The following is a 23,525-nucleotide window of genomic DNA, read 5'->3' as shown; positions in this document are numbered from 1 at the left end:
TTCTCACATTCTTGAGGCTAGATGAAGGTGAGTTGTTATTAAAATAACATGATCTCATTTTTGGAGTTATCTTAGCGCCAAGAACAACGCACTAACTGCATTAGATTGGAAAGAAGAAAAAAAAAAAAAAGGAGGACGACGTGACCTTTTCGCCAATCAAAAGCACTAAATGTTACACAGTAAAACTCAAAAGAAGACGTGTAATAGCCAGTCAGTGTGTGCACCAGAGGCCTGTTGGAGATATCTTTACAACGCACACAAGAGAAACTGTCCGTGGGTGTTTCGTTTTCGATTCTCATACACTACCTGAATATGCGGTACGGGGTGGTGAGATCAAAACTGCGGCGATCAGAGTCTTTAACATTTCCTACATTCATCTCAATGGATGTTATGCCCACACCAAGTCGATAGTCCTAGAAGAAAAGCAAAAAGAATTTTTAGAATTCTAGCTCTTTACAAATTTTAATGCCTTTTAGTGTTTGTTTTTTTCTTTTTTCTGAAAGCAGTTGTCATTGATGTGTTTAAGGAAGGGATAATACAGCTGGTCATTAATGTTCAGATTCCATCTGTATAGTATTTTGTAAAATAAAGAGGGTAAAACACACATTTTATTTCTAGCATGAGCTTTCCGCACATTACTTGTCTCTGAGTGTTCTTACATCCAGATTTTTGTAAAGGAAGACTTTATCTGAGGCAACAACGGTATACAGTTTGGAGCGTAATCCTCGGAGCTCCAGATAGCCTTGATAGTCCGGGGTCAATGGTGAACCAGGGTTTATGGTGCTAGGTCGATGGCGCCCCCTGGTGCAGTCCAGCAGTGCAGTCACCCACTCCTTTTTCTCAGCTGCAACAGATGAGCAAACACGGGCCGTGTATCACAAACTGTAAGACACATTGTTCTGTATGCGTGTTAGGACATGAACAGGTGACCGGACAAAACAGACGCACCTTCGCTCTCAGCCCTGAAGATGAAAGTTCGGTTGTTTGTGACAACTTCAAACTTCAGCTCCCCCACACTGGCCACATTAGTGATGAACGCTGTCGAGATGATCCCCTTAGAGTAAACCTCCTACAACGTACCACACACCAACAATTCTGTATTAAATATAGTGGAACCACATCTAACATTCAGTCTGTAGTCTGTTTGGCTGTATGACACCATGTAACACATGCACATGACGTGTGCATGTGTTTGAACTGAATGACTGGGAGTTGCTGCTGTGCATGTGTCTTTACCTTGTCATTGTCAAAATATCTCAGATAGTCAACATCCAGTTTAACCCATCGTCTCTGGTAATAAAGAGCCCTGTTTAAAAGAACACAAATGACAGTCATTCACAAAGCCTTAAATACTCTTTACAAAACACTTATTGTACAACTAGAAGTACTAAACTGTACATTTGGCATAACATTTGTTGTTTTATTATTATGGTCATTATGAATTGAAGATATCATGCTCCATGTTAAGCCTATAAATCAATAAATCTCAGATTCTAGCAGAACCTCAACTTGTGTATGTTTGAGGCTATTCAGACCTGGTGCTAACATGTGCCCTGGGTGATCCAATCATGAGTGGACAGCTTTAAGTACTGGTATGAACACACTCGGGACTCAATTTCAGATTCAATCACTCAGGCCACATTTAGAGGTGGTCTGGGAGCCTTTCGTCCTCACTCACTCTTACGATATCCTGAACGCCATCCATCCCAGGGAAGCATTCTGGGACCACTAAGCCTAATTACCTGACATGACTCCACATCAGCAGCAGAGTTGCTGCTTGGATTTTTTTCTCTTTCTGGAAAAAGCACTCGGCCTTAAAACTGTATTTTATACTCCTTCTCTCTTTTACATAACTGAGCTCATTGAAATGATTGCAAAAAGAATTACACAATAAATGGGACCCGAGCTAATCTGAAGCATATCAGAGTTACTGAATAGATTTGTGCCTTTACAGAAACATCAGTTGACCTGCTGAGGTCCCGTTTCCTGCCCAGTTGACAGCTCTGTCTGATGTAAGCTACAAAGCTTAGTAGCATATACGGCTCTACATATACACTCAGGATGCAGTAAAGAACGCACTGTAATGCCAGTTGTGAACACACTTAAATAGCGCTGTCCACTTGTAATTGAATCACCCAGGATGCATGTTAGCCTCAATGTACTGTTATTCTTACCCCTGAGGTGGATTCTTGTCGAGCCAGCCCATCTTGATAACAGCAGAGAGCTGAGAGCTGTCTTCTTTGACGGGTGCACTAAGTCTGCCACTGAGTGGTAGGTAGAAGCTGCCTTTCGGGCTGCTGAAGCCCTGATCATTCCAAAGGGTATTACTATGGATGCATAGAAACATGTCAAGAATCACAAACACTGATGGGTTTAATAACAAACCTTCTCAAATCATTTAAAAAACATCTAAAAAGGGTAAAAACTAAATTTCACATTCAAGTCAGAATAAACATTTAGAAGATATTAATCCAAACTAAAAGCCAGGAACAGTTTCAGAATCTTGATTAAAGCTGATGGCGTTTTTTTTTTCAGAATCCTTAAAGAGCAACATCATGTGCAAAGAAATTCAATCAACCACTAAAGCTGTCTCATTTAACATTCACAGTACTTCACAAAACTCAAAAGTTCAAGATAGGCTCTTTTTTCTTCCAATGTTTTGGGATGCCAGTTGCCTTTATTTGAAAGGAGGTGGACAGGAAAGGGGGCAGGGAGAGTGAGGGAAGACACGCATCAAAGTGCCTCAGGTCAGGACGACCCGAACTTGGGGCGGCGGCATAGAGGAAGTACAGCCTCTGTACGTGGGGCACCGGCTTATCGAGTTGAGCTGCATGGCACCCAAAGACTCTTTCACACATCGGTTGCACGTTATAGGCGAAGACAGATAGTGACCTGCCGCTGTTCCTCCTCATAATTCAGACATGTCAAAAAGAGGAAGCTCAGCCCCGCTTTGCTGCGTGCTGACTCACATCAAGCCAGCCTTGTGGAATCAGCTGAGTGATGGTATCACCTTTGGTGAGAGTGACAAGTTCAGCGATGCCGCCTCGTTTTTTTTTAATTTTATTATTTTTTTTTTATTTAAGTATTTTTTGGGGCTTTTTAAGCCGTTAATGTTAGGACAGTTGGAGAGAGACAGGAAGCAGGGGGCAGAGAGAGGGGAAAGACACGCAGCACAGGGCCGCTCGGTGCGGGAGTCGAACCGGGGCCAGCTGCAGTGAGGACTTTAGCCTTGTTATGTGTAAGCATGCACAAGGAAGAACAATTTCGCCTCTGCTACCACTTCCCTTACTAGCTCAAGGGCATATCAGCGGAGTCAATAAAACACACAGGCAACCTGCCAAGTTAGCAAATGGCATCAACTCACCAGCACGCTGGCTCAGTTCTCCAGCTGTCCATCTCAAGCTACAAATTCTCTCTGACGAACGATACTTTTTATCAATCTTTGTCTTTTCCTCGTCTCGTTAGCATCTTTAAGGCTCGTAATTATACAAATGCTTTCTGTCATATCATTCTGCATTTATATTCGTCATCTCTTTAGTGCTCAAACTCCTGCGTGGATCCATATTTCTCACCATTAAACTTGTCCCAACTTGGCTGTTGCTCCTCATGCGACATACCTGCTGGGTTTTCTTAAACTGTACAAAACTCTAATACTAAAATAGCTCTAATTGTAATGAATAAACATATGCAAACATTGGTTTTTTTGGGTTTTTTTTAAATTTATTTCCCCCTCTACTTTAAGCCACGGGAGGTTGCTAACATGCAAGTTGCACTTTAAGCTAAAATAAATAAAAAACACACCATCAAAATGAATGTGTATCAATTCTTAATAAATGGGTAGGACTGGCCAAACTTTTGACTTGTACTGTATGTATTCCAGTGCATTGTTTGCGTTTTGTTGCATGACTCACTCGTCATCATCCAACAACTCATCATCACTACAGAGAGAACCGTAGCGCTCCTTTGATCGACTGGGCACCTGCAGGGTCATATCCTGATGGAGGACACAAAGGTTAATCACAACGCACCTGTGAAGAAAAAGAAGGGAGACGATAAAGGAAGAAAATAGTCCTGCAAGCTGTACATCTCCTCACCCTGTCCGCCACGTTTCTTTGTTGGACACTGGGGTATGACAAGTCTGGATCCTCGTAGTCATCGGAATTATCGTCAACCGAATCCAGGCCTGAGGAGAGGAGATGTAGAGTTTCTGTTAGTCTTCGCAGGAAACACTTGCATGCACCCCAGTGACATATCATCTAAAGAAAACGTATTCTCTTTACACACACAAAAAAAATCTCAGAAGTGAAACAGAAGCAAATGATAGAAATTGGGATTCAGATTTGAGTCCACAGTGAGGCATTTTCAGTTAACCATGATGCCACGCATTAGCGTAGTAAGAGACTCTTTGCTTACTGTTTGGAATAACAAAAATACTAATTCCACTAACTAGTAGCCTTACAGACCTTAAACTTTCATGACAAGTCATCAAAACCACTCAGATGAATCCACTCGAAGGCCACATTGAACTTTAACACATACTCTCTCTCCGTGTTGTTATAGTGGAAGCCCTTCTTGGAAATGCAGAAATACCTGCTGGACTAGAAATCAATGACTCACTTTAGTGAGTTTGAGAGTACTGCTGGGCATAATAAGTTACATGCATGTGTGGAAGTTGTGCCTCTCATTTACAGTAAATGTTGGCAAATGTTAAGACAAATCCTACACCCTCTGTCAAGTGGATTAGATTAAACAATATCAATTGAAATACATCATCATTATTTTATTTTTTTGCGTAGAAAAAGGCTGTTTATTATCTCCAGTACAGGAGAGGCTAATCCAGTTTCACTTAATTAGAATTAGAATAATAGGCTTTCCTTGACTTTCCCTTCCTTAAGCTCAAATAAAAAATGCTCCCACACCGAAGCCATGGAACACAGTTTTGAAACCAAGCTCATCTGAATCATTTGGCTGAAGCCATGCATTCGTCAGAAAAACCCCTATTAGCCAACAGTAAAACATTAACTTCACGTGGTCTGCTGTAACTTATGAGTTAGTTTCAACGTGGGAACGAACACAACCTATGACAAAAGAGCGGGACAAGGGAGCAGGGGAGGGGACAGAAAAAGTTTGCCCAAAACTGACGGCACTCAGAAAAGAAATAACATCATTTAAATAGATAAAAAGAAAACACACAAAAGTCACTGCACAGACGCTTGAGAAACTGAGAAACAGAGAACTCGAGATTTAAATTCTGTTTCAAAATGAGACCTCTGACGTTATTCAGAAAACTCTTGTTTACCAGTTCCCACATCCATGACATTAAAGCACAGATCTGAGACATCAAACCCACTTTGAATTAGAAACGGGCTGGAGAGTTAACTGAATGGTTTAATTTCTTTAATTCAAACTCTAAAGGCTGAGTTATACTTCTTTTAACTGCCCTTGCGCTTGCGTCTTGCGCTTGTGTTAATGGCTCGAGACGTTTATGCTTCATTTAGCTTTGCCGGCGCTTGCGGGTGCTGCGTGGCGATGTGATGTAGATAGTGGCTTGTGCTCGCGTCCAGAGTGGCTAATCTATAGCTCTGCTCGCGTCTTGCGTCTTGCGTCTTGCGTCTTGCGTCTTGCGTGAAGTTTAGAAAATTGAGGTGACACACGCAAGCACGCAAGGGGGGGCTTGCAACTGCGCAAGGGCTTGCGTTGCGTCTTGCGTTACCGCATATAAACCAGGCTTTAGCGTTCAAAATGAAAATGGAAACGTCCCTTTCGCGTGGAGGCTACATCAAAATTAGTTCGGCTGGCTTTTGGCAATTAATGCGTCCTACTGTACTCACGGGGAGGCTGGGTGATCCTCCTCGCAGGCAAAGCCGGCCGTGTGTCAGGCTGAGTGGACTGTTGGTTGTTTTCTTGTGTTTGGGGCGTCTTGGTGCGAGGTGGGATTTGTGGAGAGTGGTCTTTCTGCTCCTCATCAGCTCCTGTCTTGGTGAGAGGTGGGCTGTGGGATAAGAATGTACAGAAGAGAGAAACAGATGAGTCCTCAGACATCATGGTAGAAAGTAATCATAGAGAAAGTAATCATATATAAAAGTCTGGTTGGCAGCTACAACTCCCACAGTACTCCCCTAAAGAAGACACGCCGACTGTTCTTCTAAAGACAAAGCCTTACTCAGCTGTACAAGAACTGTTCCCGGTAACAAACCTGCGTCCCTCTGCTTTCATCTAGACCGACTGTCTGTCTTTTTCTACTTGTAGTTTAAGCAATAAGTCCAAACTTGCTGAAGTCACAAGGTATGATCTAAATGCAACATACCTGTAGATCTAAGGTAAACAAATACAACACATCTAAGATGGGGACATTGAGGATGTCCTGACAAACTGGTTGCACAACATAGCATGACCGCAGATTCTCACGGTATCAAGAATGGTAACTGCCTCCATTAATGCCATCACTGTTGTTATTGCCATCTTCAAATATGAGAAAAAATAAATAAATAAATGTGCAAATTAATAAATCATGTCCAACTCATACAACCTTGGCCACCACTTTCTGCTATTGGGGCTGAGTTGTGACACTCAGAGAAAAATAGATCACATTCTTCCAACTGGGTCAATCTCAGCTCTCTTTGTGGTACATTTCTATGAAATAATAATTATAATAATAATAATCTGCAATAATCTGAACAGGCGGTGCTCACCAAACGTCTGCGAGAACCATTGCCTCCAAGTTCTACCAGAACAACTTCCTCCCTTACCAAGAAGACAATCATGCCATCCGTAAAAAGTGCACCTAGACACAGGAAAGGTCAAACGACTCTAAGCTGCTAGGATCCACAGCATCACCTACAGACTTCTCCAACACTCTCCAGTATGACGGTCAAATTACAACCACTGATTTGTGCGTAAACATTTCTAAATGCGTGTGCATGCAAGCGAATCCTTACAAGAATATCTCTGTGTAGTTATGAGAGAAACTACACGGAACTACTAAAGGGGATCAGAGTTTTGTATTTATAACATAACGAGAGGGCGAGCTGGGGCGAGTGCTGCTTCTGCGCACCTCTGCAGTGACGTTGCACAGAGCCCCGTCTACAAGCAAGTGCAGCTCAGCAAGAGTCGTAGATGATAGCAATAAGTGGAATTACTAACAGAAGAAAATGGCAGCAATTCTCATTCAGACATGGCAGGGACATCTCAGCGAGCTGAAGTAGCCAGCAGAATCGCCTGGAGTATTAAAATGTTACACGGGAAGAGGCTGTATCTCAAGTCAGAGTTTAGGAACCTTGAGATGGAAAGTCAGTTTGCCATTCCGGAGAAGCTGATCAGAGATTCTTCACATCAAATATGCAAACCAGGAGACACTTTTTCACGTCTGTGACAGATATCTTGTCTTGCAAGACGACGACTAATTTCAACCATTTTGTTTAAACTTTTACAGAACACATTTTAAGTACTTCCAACAACAGGATTAGTAGGTGACACAAGAAAAATCAGGATATTACAAAATTGAGTGGAATCAGTATTTGTAATCATCCGTTATCACCCGATTCATCGTGTGGCCCGTTAGATTTTTGCCGTGTTTTAGACCAGAAAAGTTTTGCCATAGTTCCTCATGAATTACCTTTAACGTCACATTTTTACAGTAGACATAACTATTCAGTTAGGTTTGCTGAGACGAAAAAAAATATTTTCGTCATGCTGGGAAAAGGGATCCAATGCCACATTTCACAAAGCAAAAGTAGCCCATTTAAATACATGTACATAAACATATCTGGCAGCCGTTAACTGATCAGGTCTTCACCGTACTTCACCTCGGGGGGGAATCTGAGTCATAGCAGAACCATTTGTATAGAGCAGAACAGCAAAAGTGCGTAGGCTAAAAGGAAGAATGTCAAAAGGTCAAGTTGTGATATTTGTTTTTAGTGCAAGTAGGCTCGGCAATAAACACTCCTATCTGTTTCATACTTATTTAATACATTCTCCTCTAGTATTGTAAGTATCCCAGCATTCTGCCACACGACAAATACTGTAGATCCCACATTAGTGTGCTGAATTCCAACAAGGGAGCAGTGTTGGGTAATCAATTATCAAACAGGCAGAAGCCAGGACTACTATAAATGTTATGGGGGCCTTTAATCGGTGTTCGTTTAACATGTTTCATTCCACAGCAGTTATCATCAAAAATCGTGCATTCAAAGGAAACTATTTTGTGTAAATTTATAGGCTAATGGTTCCATGTGAGCAGCAAAATTGTTTTTTTGTTTGTTTTTTTTTTTAAAAAAGCTTAAAAAAAAAATTAGCACATAGTCCAGTACGAAACATGAATGTGAAGAAATGTCACGCCGTGTTGTATGCTGGGACGTTTAAGACCACAGTTGCCTGTTTAGATTTTAGATTAGATTTTTTTTAGATCTTATTTAGCTAAAAAACAGGCAGGAAAGTGAAGGAAAGAAGAGACAAAAAAAAAAAAAGAGGAGAAGATGGTCATAAGCAGTAGTATTTAAAACGAGCCCTGAACGCAGGATATATATGTTGTGCTGAAATGTGATCTCTCACTAAATCCAACCTTTGTCTTTTTGGTTAATTCATTAAAGTAAACAAATTATAATACTTCCAAACTGATTCAGGGATGCATTTATCATATGAAGGTATGTGAAGTGGATTTCACATGTCCCTATAATGATAATAAAGATGTGTTTTAATATTCTTAAGCCATTAGAAATGTACTTGCTTTGAATATATACGTTTAACATTTGGTTATGAGAACTAAAAATGGACAGATACATGACTTTAGAGAATGCTCCTACACTTTTAGCGTCGAAACACTGCCCTGAAGTTAGAATTCAGGGTCTGTACATACAAAAGACAGGCTCAGAGCGAGCGTGAACACAGAATGCCGTCCATATAAACTGATGCTTGACGTCAACTTTGCATTTTCTATACTCAAACTGGCCTAAATGCATCCAGTCACAACAGCTACTCATCAAAGTCCAGACAAGTGACGTACCGAGCAGACTTGTGTGGACTGAATTCAAACGTAGTTATTAGGCGGACATTTATGGTGAATTTGTAAGGCGCATCACTGTGATGTCGCCACTGGTAGACATTCCTCTCCCGGTCCACCTCTTTGTCCCAGGGGTCTGGTCAGTCCCAATCATTCCCATTCAAATGCGTACACACTCCGCTGGATATTTAAGGGTTGACCGCCTCTTTTGAACACAGAATTAGAAAAAATAAATAGCGTTTCATAGACACAGGCAGCATCACAGGAGCACAGACAGCATTGGATTATATTGTCTGCTTTCATACTACAAAGTACCAGTTTATATATTTATAAAGATCAATACACGGCTCAGCCCTCCCACATAACTAAGCATCTCGAGGGTCAATAGGCCTGATATCGGGAAAATTGCAGATCAACATTTACTTTTGCTCATTCACTCAGGCAAATAAGCAAATTGTTTAGTCCTTTCTGCGTGTAAAAGGTCCAAAGTGTGACAAAGGCAAAAGTCCACACTGAAGGTAGTTACTCTCTTCCACAGGGGACACTGCTCTGAAAACTGAGCTGCCTGAAAGATTCATCCATCCATTTTCTATAGCCGCTTAAAGGGATAATCCGGAGTAAAATGCACTTTAGATCAATTTACGGGATGTTGGGAGTACATACGTTGAGTTGACATCAAAATCATGTCATTCGGATGCGTTTTGAGAATTTCGATTTGACCGTTTTTAGCCAAAAATCGTTAGCCTGGAGGGGCATATCGTTTTGCCGCTACAAAACGCTATTTTTATACCTCTTCTACAGCTCCAAACAACATAACACTTACGTGGTAGTGAGTAGAGGGTCCCTAAAGCCAAACCAAAGTGTCCCGAGGTCTTCATGTGGTCGGATATAGAGTCCAGAATGAATTTAATCAAGCCAGTACCTTTCCGGAAATGTGTCTGCTGCAGCTGCCGCTACAGACCGTGGTGAAGTTGGTTTGATATAGGATATTCGACAGATATTCACAATAAGGAAATAAGGTGTCTTTTTTTTCAAACCAATATCAAACCAACTTCACCACGGTCTGTAGCGGCAGCTGCAGCAGACACATTTCCGGAAAGGTTGGCTTGATTAAATTCATTCTGGACTCTCTATCCGACCACATGAAGACCTCGGGACACTTCGGTTTGGCTTTAGGGACCCTCTACTCACTACCACGTAAGTGTTATGTTGTTTGGAGCTGTAGAAGAGGTATAAAAATAGCGTTTTGTAGCGGTGACATGATTTGCCCCCTTCACCTCCACGCTAACGACTTTTGGCTAAAAACGGTCAAATCGAAATTCTCAAAACACATCCGAATGACATGATTTTGATGTCAACTCAACGTATGTACTCCCAACATCCCGTAAATTGATCTAAAGTGCATTTTACTCCGGATTATCTCTTTAAACCAATTCAGAGTGGAAGTGGAGCCTGGCCCCTGCTGCCTCATGGTGAGAGGTGGTGTACGCCCTGGACAGGTTCCCGGTCCTTCACAGGGCTGCAATGAGAATCCGTCTGGCCTCCATCACCGCGCAACACATTTGTGTAATGCCCACACAGTGGCAGTTTTAGACACAGGGGCATTTGTAGGTAGGGCTTGTGCGACGGTATCCTCTCCTTTCAAAGTATTAGAGGTTTCTAACAAAGATGATTAAAACCACATGTCCCTTCCATCATCAATTCACAGTCACACTGACATAAACATTACGCTTGTAAGTCCGTAAACTATGAGAAACTGTATGTATAAGCATTTTTTAATAAGGACTCACCCAGGCCTGGATTCGTGAAACACCCACACAATACATTTGCTGCTTTTGTATGAATAACTGTTCTTCCTTGTGTCCCAGATTGTTTCGATTTCATCAATATCTCTCACAGCTTAGTTATAAAACCCAAAATTGTGAAATCTATTCATTCAGACGTTTAACAGCCTATTCCCATCATGGGTGAGAACACGAGTCTCGTTTTTGTCCATCCAGTATTGCCAAAGTTCCTCTTTGATCCTCCCTTCCTCTGTGAATTTTGCCTCTCGTAACACTTGCAATCAAAGTCACACCTCGCAGGACACATCTTGAAGTTTCCAATCGAATGTTCAGTTCAGTAGTTCACGGAGGATCATCCGCACCAGGCAGAGTCAAAAAAAGAAAATTCTACTCTCGTGTCAAATGCTTCACAGTGGGTCACAGCAGCAAAGCAAGCGTTCTATGGGCTGAACTAACACACAGACATGGTGTGAATTAAATATAGTGTGTGATCCTTCGGAGTAGTAACACTGTGTCTGTATTAGGTGTCAAACCGAAGCACACAGTTCTCAGAATCACAACCTAAAAAGGTATGAAACTCAGAGGAGGCAGTTCCTGTGGTCAAAGAATACAATACTTTTTCATGCAGCTGGTGTCCAGCACCAGATCAAAATGTATGGAACTAAACTTTGCACTGTACTTACAAAAGGTGTTCTATTTAGTGTACGTTACAAACAAAAATGACAATGACGGGAAACTGCACAGTTGACATAGTTCCCCCTTTTTTCTCAGAGGAAGAGTACTGGTGGTGCATGGGGAGGGGGGGGGGGGGGTCGCAAGCTGTTCGCTATATTTAACTTGGTCTCTAACTTATGATGACTGTGAGCTGAGAAAACAATGACTGTTCCTTTCTCCGCCCACACTTGTGTGTAAGTCAGAACAATTCACCACACAATAACTAAAGCGATGTGGTGCAGACAACTGAGAAGCATGTTCAGCCACACAGTGTGTTTTTTACGTAGGGTTTTGCAATCTTTGATATTAACTACAAGCTAACTGTAGTATACTGATACACTGGACCAGCCACAAGCTAATATACTCATTTGTACATGGGCTATGAATATAATTCACCACTTTTAAATCGAGAAAAAGAAACGCTCATAGGACATAATAAATGGCACAAGTAGAGCATTTATGATTAAAGAACACAGTACGGCTAAAACCAGCTAAATGTACCAAGAATATTTATTGATATACTAATATTTTGCCTAAATTCCATCCGTTTGTTTTGTGCTCTATATAGGTCCACCTGTAACCAACTAAATACCGTTATCATTACCCTAAGCATGTACAGTCCCAGAACAAGACAAGAAAGGATACCAGGTCTCCCCCACTGGTAATCAAGGAAAGGGGTTAGCTTTAATCTCCTTATTCTCCTCGTTAGTCACCTGAAGACAACAGAGCCATCGCCAACAGCTCACTGGTGCAGCCCAGCAACAACACAACACAACAGGAGGGAAAGGGTTTTTTTTTGTTTAGGGTACAACAACACAGCGGTGTGAAGAGGGCGAGAAGAGGTGAGAAAGTGCATACCTAACGGTACAGACGCAAAGATGTATAGATAGGATTTGTGTAAATGTTACCTGTCACAGCGTGTTAACAAGGAGTCCTCTTCCATGATGATAAAATCTCAAGCACACACAGAAAGATAGACACATCAAAAATCAGGAGGAAATGACTGAACAGCCTGCAGATGGGAGGAGGCAACCTGGCAGGCTGACAAGGAAGCAAGAAAGTAGCAAGAGAGCAAGTGAATGTATTCTCACAAAGACCACAAAACTAGTCTGAGGGTAGTTCCTGCTCAGAAATCCCTTTAGCCATTAAATTCCATCCCATCTCTCTCTCTCCCTCTCTCTCCTGGGTTAATGAGGGGCTAATGAGAAGGAGAGTTTTCATCCGCTAAATATTGTTCTCCACTGTGACTTCCTCACTCTTTCTAAAGCTAGTTTCCCTTTAAAACACGGACATGTGTGTGAGTCATAATAGAACCGCTCCACAGCCCGCAGCAAGGTCAAGATTTCGCCTGCTGGCGACGAAACAGAAAACAACCACCAAGAAGAGAGAGCTTCTAATCTAGTGCGCAATCCAGAGGCATTACACAAACAATGCCGTCAAACTTAGCTGAAGAATGGTGGTCTGCGGTTGAGATGTGTAGCCTCTGTGTGCTTTTTACGGATCCACAACATTGCAAATGCCTCAATGTGCGCAAAGGAAATTAGAAGAAGAAAAAAACAAGGATCATGAGGAACAACATGAGGGGGGGGGGGGGGGGGGGGGTCTAATGAAATGGAAAAAGAATCCATTATAAAATAATGTGTACTCTCATCAAATCTTGTTCACTTATCTCTGTACTCAACAAACTGCTGAGCTTTTGGCTCACTCACTAAGTCTATATCCTTTAGCCCTTCGCTTTAAGGAAGTATCTAATTTTACTTTCAGGAAGTGTTAAAAATTGCCCAGAAAGACTGTAAGTGTCTCAACTCACACTGAACAAAAGTTAAAAGATGTAACTTTCCGGTTTAGGCAATAGATGGCAGTGCAGACCACCGAGTACTCATGAGGACCACCTCTCGCTTAAATCCACCAAAAGATAAAAGCACATCTGAGTGTCATTTACATTATTTTTGTCATTTTCTCAAGCTAATATAATCAAAGGAACTTACTCTTGAAATAGCCCGATGTATAGGGCTCCTTCAAAATAAGGTGGACTGATGGACTGACCATAATAAAGTCATCCCAGATTATTTTGTTTCATATTTTCCTCGAGGATACTACAACTTGACCAGCAGATATACAGATAGATAGGGTGGTATGGGGTCCTCAAAACAGGACAAGGGAATTTGTGACATATTCAAATTGCTCTTTACATTTCACAAGGTCCAAAAGCAAAATCTTGCATCTGACATACACTAAGTACTGGCAATGCGTTCTTTAAAAACATGGGCGTTGTAAAAGAAAGTACTGTAGAATGAGGGAGGTGCAGTAATAAGAATGGCCACTTAAAAACAGGCTCACCTGTGGTTTCTTGGACACTGTGCAGGAAAGCGCTGTGGGATCGGTGGGGGGCCTTTGCACCCTGCTCCTGCTTTTGGAGGAAGAGGCGGAGTGTTTTCGCCGTCGATGGGAGACGTCGCGGGGGAGCCAGCTAAAGCTTTTCTACCGCCGTTACTACTCAAGCGTTGGGCAGGTGGTGGAATGGCTAATGTCTGAGGCCTAGTTTGGGTTGACTGAATGTTGGGAGAGTGGAGAGGTGCTTCTGTGGGAACGGGGGAGCAGCTGGGGGTGGAACCTGGGGACCGCACAGCTGGGGGTATGGCAGCATGGCTGTCTGATTTCGGGGAGCCAGCGGTTTGAGATGGTGGCAAGGAGCACAAAGAGGGTGTGAAACGTTGTGGAGGGCAGTTGAGGGTGCTTCGTGGGGGCACAGGTGGTAAAGAGGCATCTGAAGCTGGAGACACGACGGAGCTCGTGTCGCAGTCAGCTGGAGCACTAGAGCGAAACTTAGTCCTCTCTTTTGGGACAGGCTTCATCCTCTCAGCTATTCCTCCGTTCCTCTCTTCCTCTCTTCCTCCTTCAAATGTTGTTTGTCTTCTTTCAGGAACAGGCTTCGTCTCTCCTCCTTCGCTGCTATTCTCTTGCATTCTGAACACTTGTCTCTCTTTGGGCATTGGTTTGCCTCTTTCACTCGGAATAGGATTCCTTGTCTCTCCATCACTGTTCTCCCTTTCCAGTTTGCCCTCCAATGGGATGGGCACCGGTCTCTCTCTTTGAACACCTTGAGCAGTGCCTGCCTGCTCCGATTTGTCAGACTGTGCGAGGTGGGAAAGGGCTTTGTTCAGGCTAGCCAGGATGCGTCTTTGGTGACCTGGCAGGTTGATGCCCATCCGCTCCAGCTCATCTGGCGTGAGGTTCCGACACTCTGGTAGCGTTGCAAACCCGGCGCTCTGAAATGCCTCTGCATACTGCTCCAAACGAAGCACGCATAACCAGTCCCACACCTTTGCACTGGAGTCAGACTGAGACATGGTCGAATACGTGTGTGTTTGCAGCATGTGTGAGGGTCAACATGCCATGAATCCTCTTCCACAGGGAAAACGGAGACCTCACCACGTCAGATCATGACCCAAGACAAAGCTGTGGACAAGACAAAGCATGAAAATGTCAGATACAACAAAAAAGAATGACAAACTGGCAGAATGAAAGGGTTCTTTGTTAGAAGGGCTACGTTTTCCTATATTCCTGAACTTGTCGTCTAAAATTGGATTATTGTGCATCACATAAGTCTGTTTTATGGAATAACATTTCTTACACTCTACCCTTTCTGATAATCCTGCATTGGGAGGCATGATAACAGCAAACCTGTGTTAATAAATGCCAGTTTGGGAAAAGACAAATCGGTATTATTCATAAGCAAAACTGAAATTCGTACATCGAAAAGAGAGTCATTTTATTTTGGGTGTGAACAGCTTTGTCAAAGCTGTAAGGCCCCATCCACACGTAGCCGGGTATCTGCTAAAACGAATTTATTTTTCTACGTTTGGACCTGTCATCCACATGAAAACGCATAAAAACGCATCGTAAACGAATGTTTTTAAAAACTCCGGGCAAAGTGAAGATTTTTGAAAACTCCGTTTATGCAGCTGCGTGTAGACAGAGATAACCGGAGTTTTGCGTTTTCGAACGTCACAATATGCGCCAAAACAACAACAAATCTGCTTTAAAGTCTAAAGTGCGACCTTTGTTTACTGAAGAAGCATGGATGCCTTGAGAACTGTGGTGGTTATTATTGTGCAGGCGCTGTTTACTGCCTTGATTTTACACGCCCAAGTCGTACTCCCAGAGGAATGGCGTGACAATTTCGCATGTCCCGGTCCTCAGTCCTCTCGCTGTCGGAATTATTACGTCCTCATATCGAGGGGCAGTCCACTGTCATGCGATCACCTGTCAGTGTGCTCAAAAAAGTTGCGTGCACACTTTATTATTTAGCTGACAAGGGCAGATTGCGCTAAACAGCAAATGCATTTGGGTTGTCAAGACAGGTGAAAACGCAGATGTTCGGTTATGTGTGGAAGGTGTTTTTTTCGAAAACGAGGTAATGTGGATACAGATTATTTTATAAACGGAGGGGGGGAAACATTCGGTTTTAAAAATACCCGGCTACGTGTGTACATAGCCTAAGTGATCAACAGACATGGTGGAAGTCTTCCACTTTGGTAAAAGAGGAAGTGGTGTTAAAGCCTCAACAAAGTGTCATTTTTAACAGCTCTTCGATTGCCATTAGACTCGTACAGCACACAGTACTGTCTTTATTCCTTTTCTATATTCTGTTCTACATTTGGACCTTAGATCCATCCTGAAACATATGAAAACACAGTACTTTTATAATGTGTTATCGTTTATAAAAAAAATGACGAACGAGACAACATGTCTTTTCTTTGTAAAACTCTAAGGAGTGCTATTGAGACGCCAACAAACAGTCAGTAGTGTGTACCAATCACAACAGACCACTACAGGAAGAAGTCTAACTCACACAAGCACTGGCATACAAATAATGTTCTAACAGACGCACTCGTTCCCTCTTACACCTCTCTAACCAACACTTCAATGCAGCATAAGAAAATTCTTCCCACAGAGCCTGGCCTTTAGAACTCTCAGCAGTCTCTTAACACACTATTCACACTGGTTTTCAGTCTTTTCATGCACCAAGTCTTGGCATATTAATGATGGACGCCACGACACAGCTCAAACTGTCCCACGAGCTTTAAGATGCAGATCGGTCAGAATAACAAGCCTTAATTAGTAAACAAGCGGTGCCAGCTCCGAAACCCGTGCAACTATTTGCAATGACTCAACAAGAATTCCTCTGGTGCAAGGACCAATGTCCCCCAAAAAAAGGCCTGCGCAAATCATTTCAACTAACTTTTTAACTATAGATGAGACAACTAAAGGCCATTTCCTGTTATCTTTGTCAATATTCAGAGATCTACACGCCACATACATTCAACCACAGGGGACATGTCTGGTTTCTCAGGCACAACCACAAACACCGTTTCTCTTCAGCTCATATCTTATGTGGGAATTAAAACATTTGTTTGCCGTTTCCTTCATATTTAAAAAAAAAAAAATCAATGCAAAGTCTGAGAAAAACTCCACTTCACTAGAACCAGAACATTTCTAAAAACCTTTAATTGCACCCCCACCCTAAAGTGACAGTCATCAGAAAACATACAAGTTACATGTGCCAAGACATGTTTTTTTAGAAAGATTAAACAATGAATCAAAGGGCTGAATGTCCAGCCTTATTTCCATGAGCGTGATGCATTTATTAGACATCTTATAGTTTCACTTTCAAGTTTAGATTTCAAATATTATGCTTAGTTGTACAGGCCGATGTTTAACATCAGCACATTTTGAAGAGAATCTGTGTGATACCTACACATTAGCTTACTGGCCGGTGGTAGATGACAAAAATGTCTGAAAACAGATCACATGAACCTGACTTAGTGACTGGAAGTGAGGGTTGCCGAGGTTGACTGAAGACACGGCAACCCACATTATCCAGTCTGCGAAAAACCAGTGTGTTCCAGTGTGTGAGCATGTTGAAATGAGCGCATTTCATTTCCTGTCAAATGTTTTCTCTAATAAGGCAGACACCACAAGCTACAGGGACAGCGTCAACTTTGCTCTCTTCTCTCTCTGATCGAACGCAGTTCCCATTATGAATTGAGGAACTCAGAGATGCTACATGTAATGAATTACAGTCTGATTGGTGTGTTGCTCATAAACTAAAAGGCTCATGCATAGTCTAAAAATGTCTTGCCTCAGCATCTTTGACCAACCACAAGTTGTCACCTTAGCACTTCATTACAGAGAAGCCCTTATTCAGTGTAAATCTTGTGAGCGTTGTGTGGGTGTTGATGAGGAACAACACAAAGTGTTTCAGCGCTACTATAGATGAGAAAACAGGACAGAAACAACAACGCCTCTTTAGCTCTTGCTATATGCCTGCTGCAGATCACTTTTTTGTTACATTAAAACGAATTATGAGTCTGTAACAAAAGTGAAGAGATCGAGCCATGCTCAACAACTTCAGTTACTTCTAAATTCTTATAATTCTAGAAGAAAAGTAGCAGCACAGTACCCAAAAAGACATATTGCCTTCAAAAAGGAATCAAAACAAAAGTCTGAATTGTTAAATAACTGAATATTGTTCACTGGAAGTGTTTTGGTGCAGAGTTATTGTGCAATTGTGGAGCCTCTGAAGTTAAACTTTCTACCAACTAATCCAACATGTAAATGAACAATTCTACGGTACACATCTCAGTCATAAAAGCCATTACTTTGCCAGCAGTAACTGAGGGAAACCGGACCAAGCTGCTGTCCAACCTGTCTAATGGATGAAGAGCTTTTGGAAGGTATTAGACTTTGTTTTTTTTTATAGCTTCATGTTAAATGAAGTGTGTTAAATGTCAACATGCTCCATGAACTTCTTAAATCAACATGGAATTATAACCAGAACTTATCTAATATGATAAGTACATTCAGAAAACACTTTACAGTCAATAAGGAGGTTCAGAAGCTGCCAACTTTATTTTCCCTGAGCTATAGTCTCTCTATTTTTTGAGCCCATTTTATTTCCCTGCGTCTCTTCACTCTCTCCCACCTCTGTCCAACTTTCTCTGTGCTCTCTCCCTCCCACTCAGAAAGCTGCCAATAACAGGGTCTCTGTGCTGCCTTCACAATGGGACATTCTGTTGCCTGGGCAAGGGGACGAGACTGACAAGAAGGCAGGAAAAGCACTGCGGGGGCCCCACTGTTCAGGTCCGCTCACACGCTAAAAGAAGTGCTAACCTAGTGATACTTTGTGTGAAAGCTATGGAGTGAGTGAGATCTCATATCCTATTTTGATTGAACGCACACAAAGATAGAAGCGGCACGTTCCATTTTTCTTCCCATTTGTTTTCCGTTTCAGTGTTTTCACCACCGAAGTAGTGAAAGTGACCTCTGCATCGACTGGGCGCATTACTGACTCTCAAAACACATGACCCCCACGACTGCGTGTTGTTTTTGTTGAAACAGCAAAAGCACGGCAGTTCAAAAAGGTGTGAAAAATATATAATGCGAGTCTGTACATCACAGTGTTGTTAGCAGTCTCTGAATCCATCAGTGCGGTGAGTTTGTTTCATCTTTCTCTTAGAAACTTCTCTTTTCATTTTTTTTTAACTTACACTTCTTATAAAGACAGAGTGTTGGATGCTATCTCCATTTCATATGGGTTTATCTCAATTCTATTGTAGTAGACTCTCATTACTGTTGTATGTATTCATTATGGTATCTACAGCTCGACCGATAAAGGATTTTTGAGGCCGATGCGTTTATCACGGTTTAGAGAAAGATGTGTCCGATACTGTACATCTGCCAATGTCAGAATTTCTCTGCAGAATCTTTGACGTGAACTACATTTCTATATGTTTTAGGTGGTCTTTTATGACCCAAGATGCAAGCTGCATTTTCACTCCCTTTGCCTACAAACGCAGCTCCGACCACCACAACAGTGAGACTGAGTCAGACAGTTCACCAACTTCTCAGATGGCAGAAAAATACGCCGCAAGTCAAAACGGGCACCAGTGTGACGGCAAGACAATTTGGACTTTGAGTTGCACAAACAACAGTGTAATCAATAACAACGCCAATTTCCTCATGTCACGCCAAGTAAGGTGTTTATTACAAAGACAGTGGTGCATGCTGCCTTGCTGTCAGGTTGTAAATGTTGAACCTATTATGCCCATAATCAGAGCCAAAATTTATACCACTTGTGTGTGTCATGCACACAAATGGACACAGAAACCATAAACCAGTCTTTGGCGTTCAGTGAATATTGACAATTCGGCCATGGCACACTCAGCCTCGCAGACCACCGTGTTGGCACTGGCAGTTATCATTTTGACAGTCTCATGGTTGCCAGACAAAAAGAAGATGGACTCTTTGACTAAAGACCAATTTTCTACAGAAATACTGTTTCAAGACATAACAGACCTGGGACAGCTTGAGAACATTTTAGTTTGTTGCTCCTCTCCTCTTCCTCCTCATTGTCCTCCCTCTAGTAGCTAAAAGCTTCTCTTCCATATACTCCAACCATGAGTGGCCATCAAATATCATCAATCCCAAATCAATTATGTACTCAGCACTGATATGTGGACATGAACTCAAGCAAGCACTTCCTCTATGTCTCAGGCTACGATTGCTCAAATTATCGGTTTGGTGTCTTTGGAGTTAACTTCTCCTTTTGCAATCATCTCATCTCGACACACCCATCAATGTAAAAAGAGCGCAGAAAGATACAGCGAAGAAGAGATAAAAAAACCCCATCATTTTCCTTTACCAAAACACATCACCACCACTATTGTGCGATAGTGGGAAAGACCCAAAAATATTGCTGCAGTGTCCTTTAATCAATTTCCCATAAGGGTCACGTCAAGGGAAGTATTTTAGGATCATGTGCCACCATGCTGTAGACACAACATTCAACTAAGAATGTGAAGAATTCCTATACTCTGTAATAAAACCCCATCGTAATGCAAAACAGTGGAAACCTTCTATGTGACATTCCCAGATTATTGAACTGAACTTCAACAAGAAAGAAAAGAAAACATTTCTCTACACAATTTAATGAATCTGAGATACAGAGAATGCAAACAAACAAGTTTGTCAAACAAGTTTGTCATGGATTCTGTGTTGGGAAACATTCACACAAGCGAGACTATAGAGTTATGAGGGCTACTGAATCTGACTGAAGTGGATGTCTGGGTATAACTCGCAGGTACAGGAGCAAAGCAAAGACGTACAAGCAAGATTTGATTCTAGAAATGGGATGTAAAAATGTAAAATCTCACGTGGCAGTGGCTTGCCGAGCAACAGCATGTGCCCAGCCAACGCCGGTGCGGAGGTAGCATACAGAAAAAGATGCTGGTGGTGTATTTTGGCCCCTGTGTCGAGAAAATGACCAATAATTTTGAGTCGTGTTTATACACCCTTCAAGAGTGTAAGCCAGAAATTCTCCACAATGTTCAACAGCTTCACGTTGGCCTTACTGCGCAGTTTGGACACAGAGAGTTTCAATTCAGATTTCCAACAAGATGCTGTCTTTAAAAAAGGACAGCTAGAAAACACAGGCACGCACACACACACACACACACACACACACACACACCCACACAAGGGACATGACTCATACACCCACCACTAGACACACTGCTGCTTTCAGCCCACTTTCAATCAGAACTGAATAGTGACTCAGTTCTGCCAGTACAGCAATGCATCTGAACAATGTCCTCTAGTGAGCAACCTTGTGCATGCGCTCTTATCGCTAACTTTTACACAAGTAATACTTACATTGGCAACATACCACAACTCGCTTATCGCAATTAACCAAAACACTTCACAACAACGTCGTCAGTCGGCCATCTGTTTTTTGTTTGTTTTTTTTGGGGGGGGGGTCAGGTCATAGAAAACAAAAACAAATAAAACTTTGTCTTTACTGAAACTTGTATTCCTCTCTGGGGGAGAATTTTCTTCTCACAAGATGCACGAGATCTTATCCTCAACTGGGGCATTTCTTTCCCGTGTGAAAATATACAACCTTGAAGCAGAATTAACAGCCTTGGCTAATAACAGCATTTTTTTTTTCTACAGGTGCCCCATATCACTTCTTACACAGCTGGCCTTGTTTTTTTTCACCCGAGTAATTTTGCTCTTAGATAGCTAAAAACGCTCTCAGGAACGCTGATGTTCCTCCTCTTACCTCATTATGGAGCGATTCAGAAGCAAGAAATCATGTGATTGCATGAGACAAGCCACTGAGAGAATAGAGAATAGAGAACAGGCGACAGTAAAGTGGTGGAAATAAGAGGGAGAAAGGGCACTGGCAAACCGATTGGCAGCAACATGGTGACCAATAAATAATTTAGAGCTTACATCCTCACTGAAAAGGTACCTCCCATCCCTCCCATCTGTACCTCTTAGTCTGTCTGAACCCAACGTGCATCTGTCGTGCATGGTTCACTTAATTGTCAGTAAATTAGTTACGCTTCTTGATCGAGCCTCATTATCTGCAATGCGAGAACCAGAAAAACTCGGTGGCTTTTTCCCTTGTGCACAAAAAAAAAAGCAGAAATAGACTGAGAAAGACACGTTCAACTACACACTCAGAGTGGTTTTTGCGGTATTTGTGTCACACAGGAGACAATAAAGCTGCCATTTGGTCTTAATAATGCCAGACTCGCTGTAATAAATCCACCTGCTCGCAACATAAACAGCCGGGGACTAATCGCTCCATCTCTAAGCTTACTTAAACTTGATCAGATGCTTACTTGATATACTTAATCAAAACATGCATGCAACCAGATTAAAAAGAATGAATTCCACTGGGGATAAACAGCCCAGTCACAGGCAGTCCGCTTTTACCAGAGAAAGAATAGAGCGGCATGTGGGAACTGAGAAGAAAAAAAACAGCCAACGACAAGTTACCATCAACTCAAATCGAGTGTCATTAAATAATTTTCTTTAATTATCAGGCAGCTAAAAGCAGAACTAGACCTGCTGAAACCTCCTCTAAAAAATGTCGTATGTTCAGCGCTGCGGGTCAAACTAACGGTCAGTGCCTGAATGTAATCCCGAGCTGGAACCGAACCGCCTCACTTCACTTTAGGGCTGTTCGTATCAGCTGCTCGGGGAAAGTTCCTCACCGGGAGGGTAAAAAAGTTAGAAATCCGTCTCATTTTAACTTACCTTCTCAAGTCTAAACAAGTGTCCGACTCGCTGAAATGTCCTGACGCTTTATCCTCGACGTGAACTCAGGGAACGTGACAGCAGCAGCACCGGATAGCGCGTAACATTTTTCTCACGAATGAAGTGCCGCTCGAGCACCAACACACGCTCTTTGCCATCCAAGAGTGAAGCCGAACAGACAAGAAGCGAGTTGGCGCTGGGGAAATCTTTTCAGAATAAATGCATGCGTTCTCCTTCAGCTCCGCCGTGTTTTATTTTCAAGGCTCGCAGCTTCCTAGATATTACGAGCTTGACGGAAAACGATGAAAATGCAAAACTTCCGTTAAGCCCGTCATGTGACCACCGAGAAAGACTGGTCAGCCCGGTGTGGTCTCGCGCAGACGCGCACACGCTTTTAAACAAGATCACAGTTGTAACTCACAGGAACTGAAACTCACAGGGTGATGAAGAATAAGTTATTCCAAGAAGAAAAAACGAGTAAACATACCTACCTGTGATTTAGAGTTGTAGTTATAAATTAAATCCAGTTGAAACCATGTAATAATGTTTCAAAATATCAGTAGAACATGACATTTGAGGGTTTAAAAAGGTGTTAGGAGATTATACATTGTCAAGGGTTACGTCATTCTACTTGGATTGGATCTTAAAATGTTACAACAAAAACTTGAAAGAAACATTAAGACATTCATGACAGCGTGTTTGTATGAGGGCAATTTGATTGTACGTTATGTTTTGTATTCTCTTTAGATTTATTTCAATTTGTTTCGAAAATGGACTTTTTACTTATTATGAAGTTTAATTCATTTATATTTGTACTGGAAAATGAAGACCTGTTTTTTGAATAAGGGTTTTTTGAATTATGTAACTTTGAATAAAGTTACATAAGGTCCTTCGAGTTTCAGTGTTTGCTGTCAAAG

General features: G+C 42.0%; 1 protein-coding gene across 4 annotated transcripts in view; it reads right to left on the bottom strand.

Annotated features, from left to right (window-relative positions):
• Nucleotides 1-22,741, bottom strand: part of arap1 (ArfGAP with RhoGAP domain, ankyrin repeat and PH domain 1) — a 49,379-nt gene extending 26,638 nt beyond the window's left edge. For 2 of the 4 annotated variants that reach the window (XM_075473619.1, XM_075473620.1), the window contains exons 1-10: nucleotides 22,609-22,741; nucleotides 13,837-14,955; nucleotides 5,832-5,992; nucleotides 4,095-4,183; nucleotides 3,912-3,994; nucleotides 2,175-2,327; nucleotides 1,237-1,306; nucleotides 949-1,069; nucleotides 660-844; nucleotides 307-413 (exon numbers count right to left, since the gene is read on the bottom strand). In XM_075473619.1, coding sequence (XP_075329734.1) covers nucleotides 307-413; nucleotides 660-844; nucleotides 949-1,069; nucleotides 1,237-1,306; nucleotides 2,175-2,327; nucleotides 3,912-3,994; nucleotides 4,095-4,183; nucleotides 5,832-5,992; nucleotides 13,837-14,873 — 2,006 coding nt within the window. In that variant the 5' untranslated portion in view covers nucleotides 14,874-14,955; nucleotides 22,609-22,741. Of the gene's footprint in view, nucleotides 1-306; nucleotides 414-659; nucleotides 845-948; nucleotides 1,070-1,236; nucleotides 1,307-2,174; nucleotides 2,328-3,911; nucleotides 3,995-4,094; nucleotides 4,184-5,831; nucleotides 5,993-6,196; nucleotides 6,260-12,404; nucleotides 12,975-13,836; nucleotides 14,956-22,608 lie in introns of those variants that run through there. The other 2 variants (XM_075473621.1, XM_075473622.1) reach the window with 2 other exon arrangements.
• Between the last annotated feature and the right edge of the window lie 784 nt (nucleotides 22,742-23,525).

This window comes from Odontesthes bonariensis, chromosome 9 (assembly GCF_027942865.1).
Source record: "Odontesthes bonariensis isolate fOdoBon6 chromosome 9, fOdoBon6.hap1, whole genome shotgun sequence".
Taxonomy (NCBI): Eukaryota; Metazoa; Chordata; class Actinopteri; order Atheriniformes; family Atherinopsidae; genus Odontesthes; species Odontesthes bonariensis.
The sequence above is the reverse complement of the archived record's forward strand: the minus strand, read 5'-3'. Positions and strand labels throughout refer to the sequence as shown.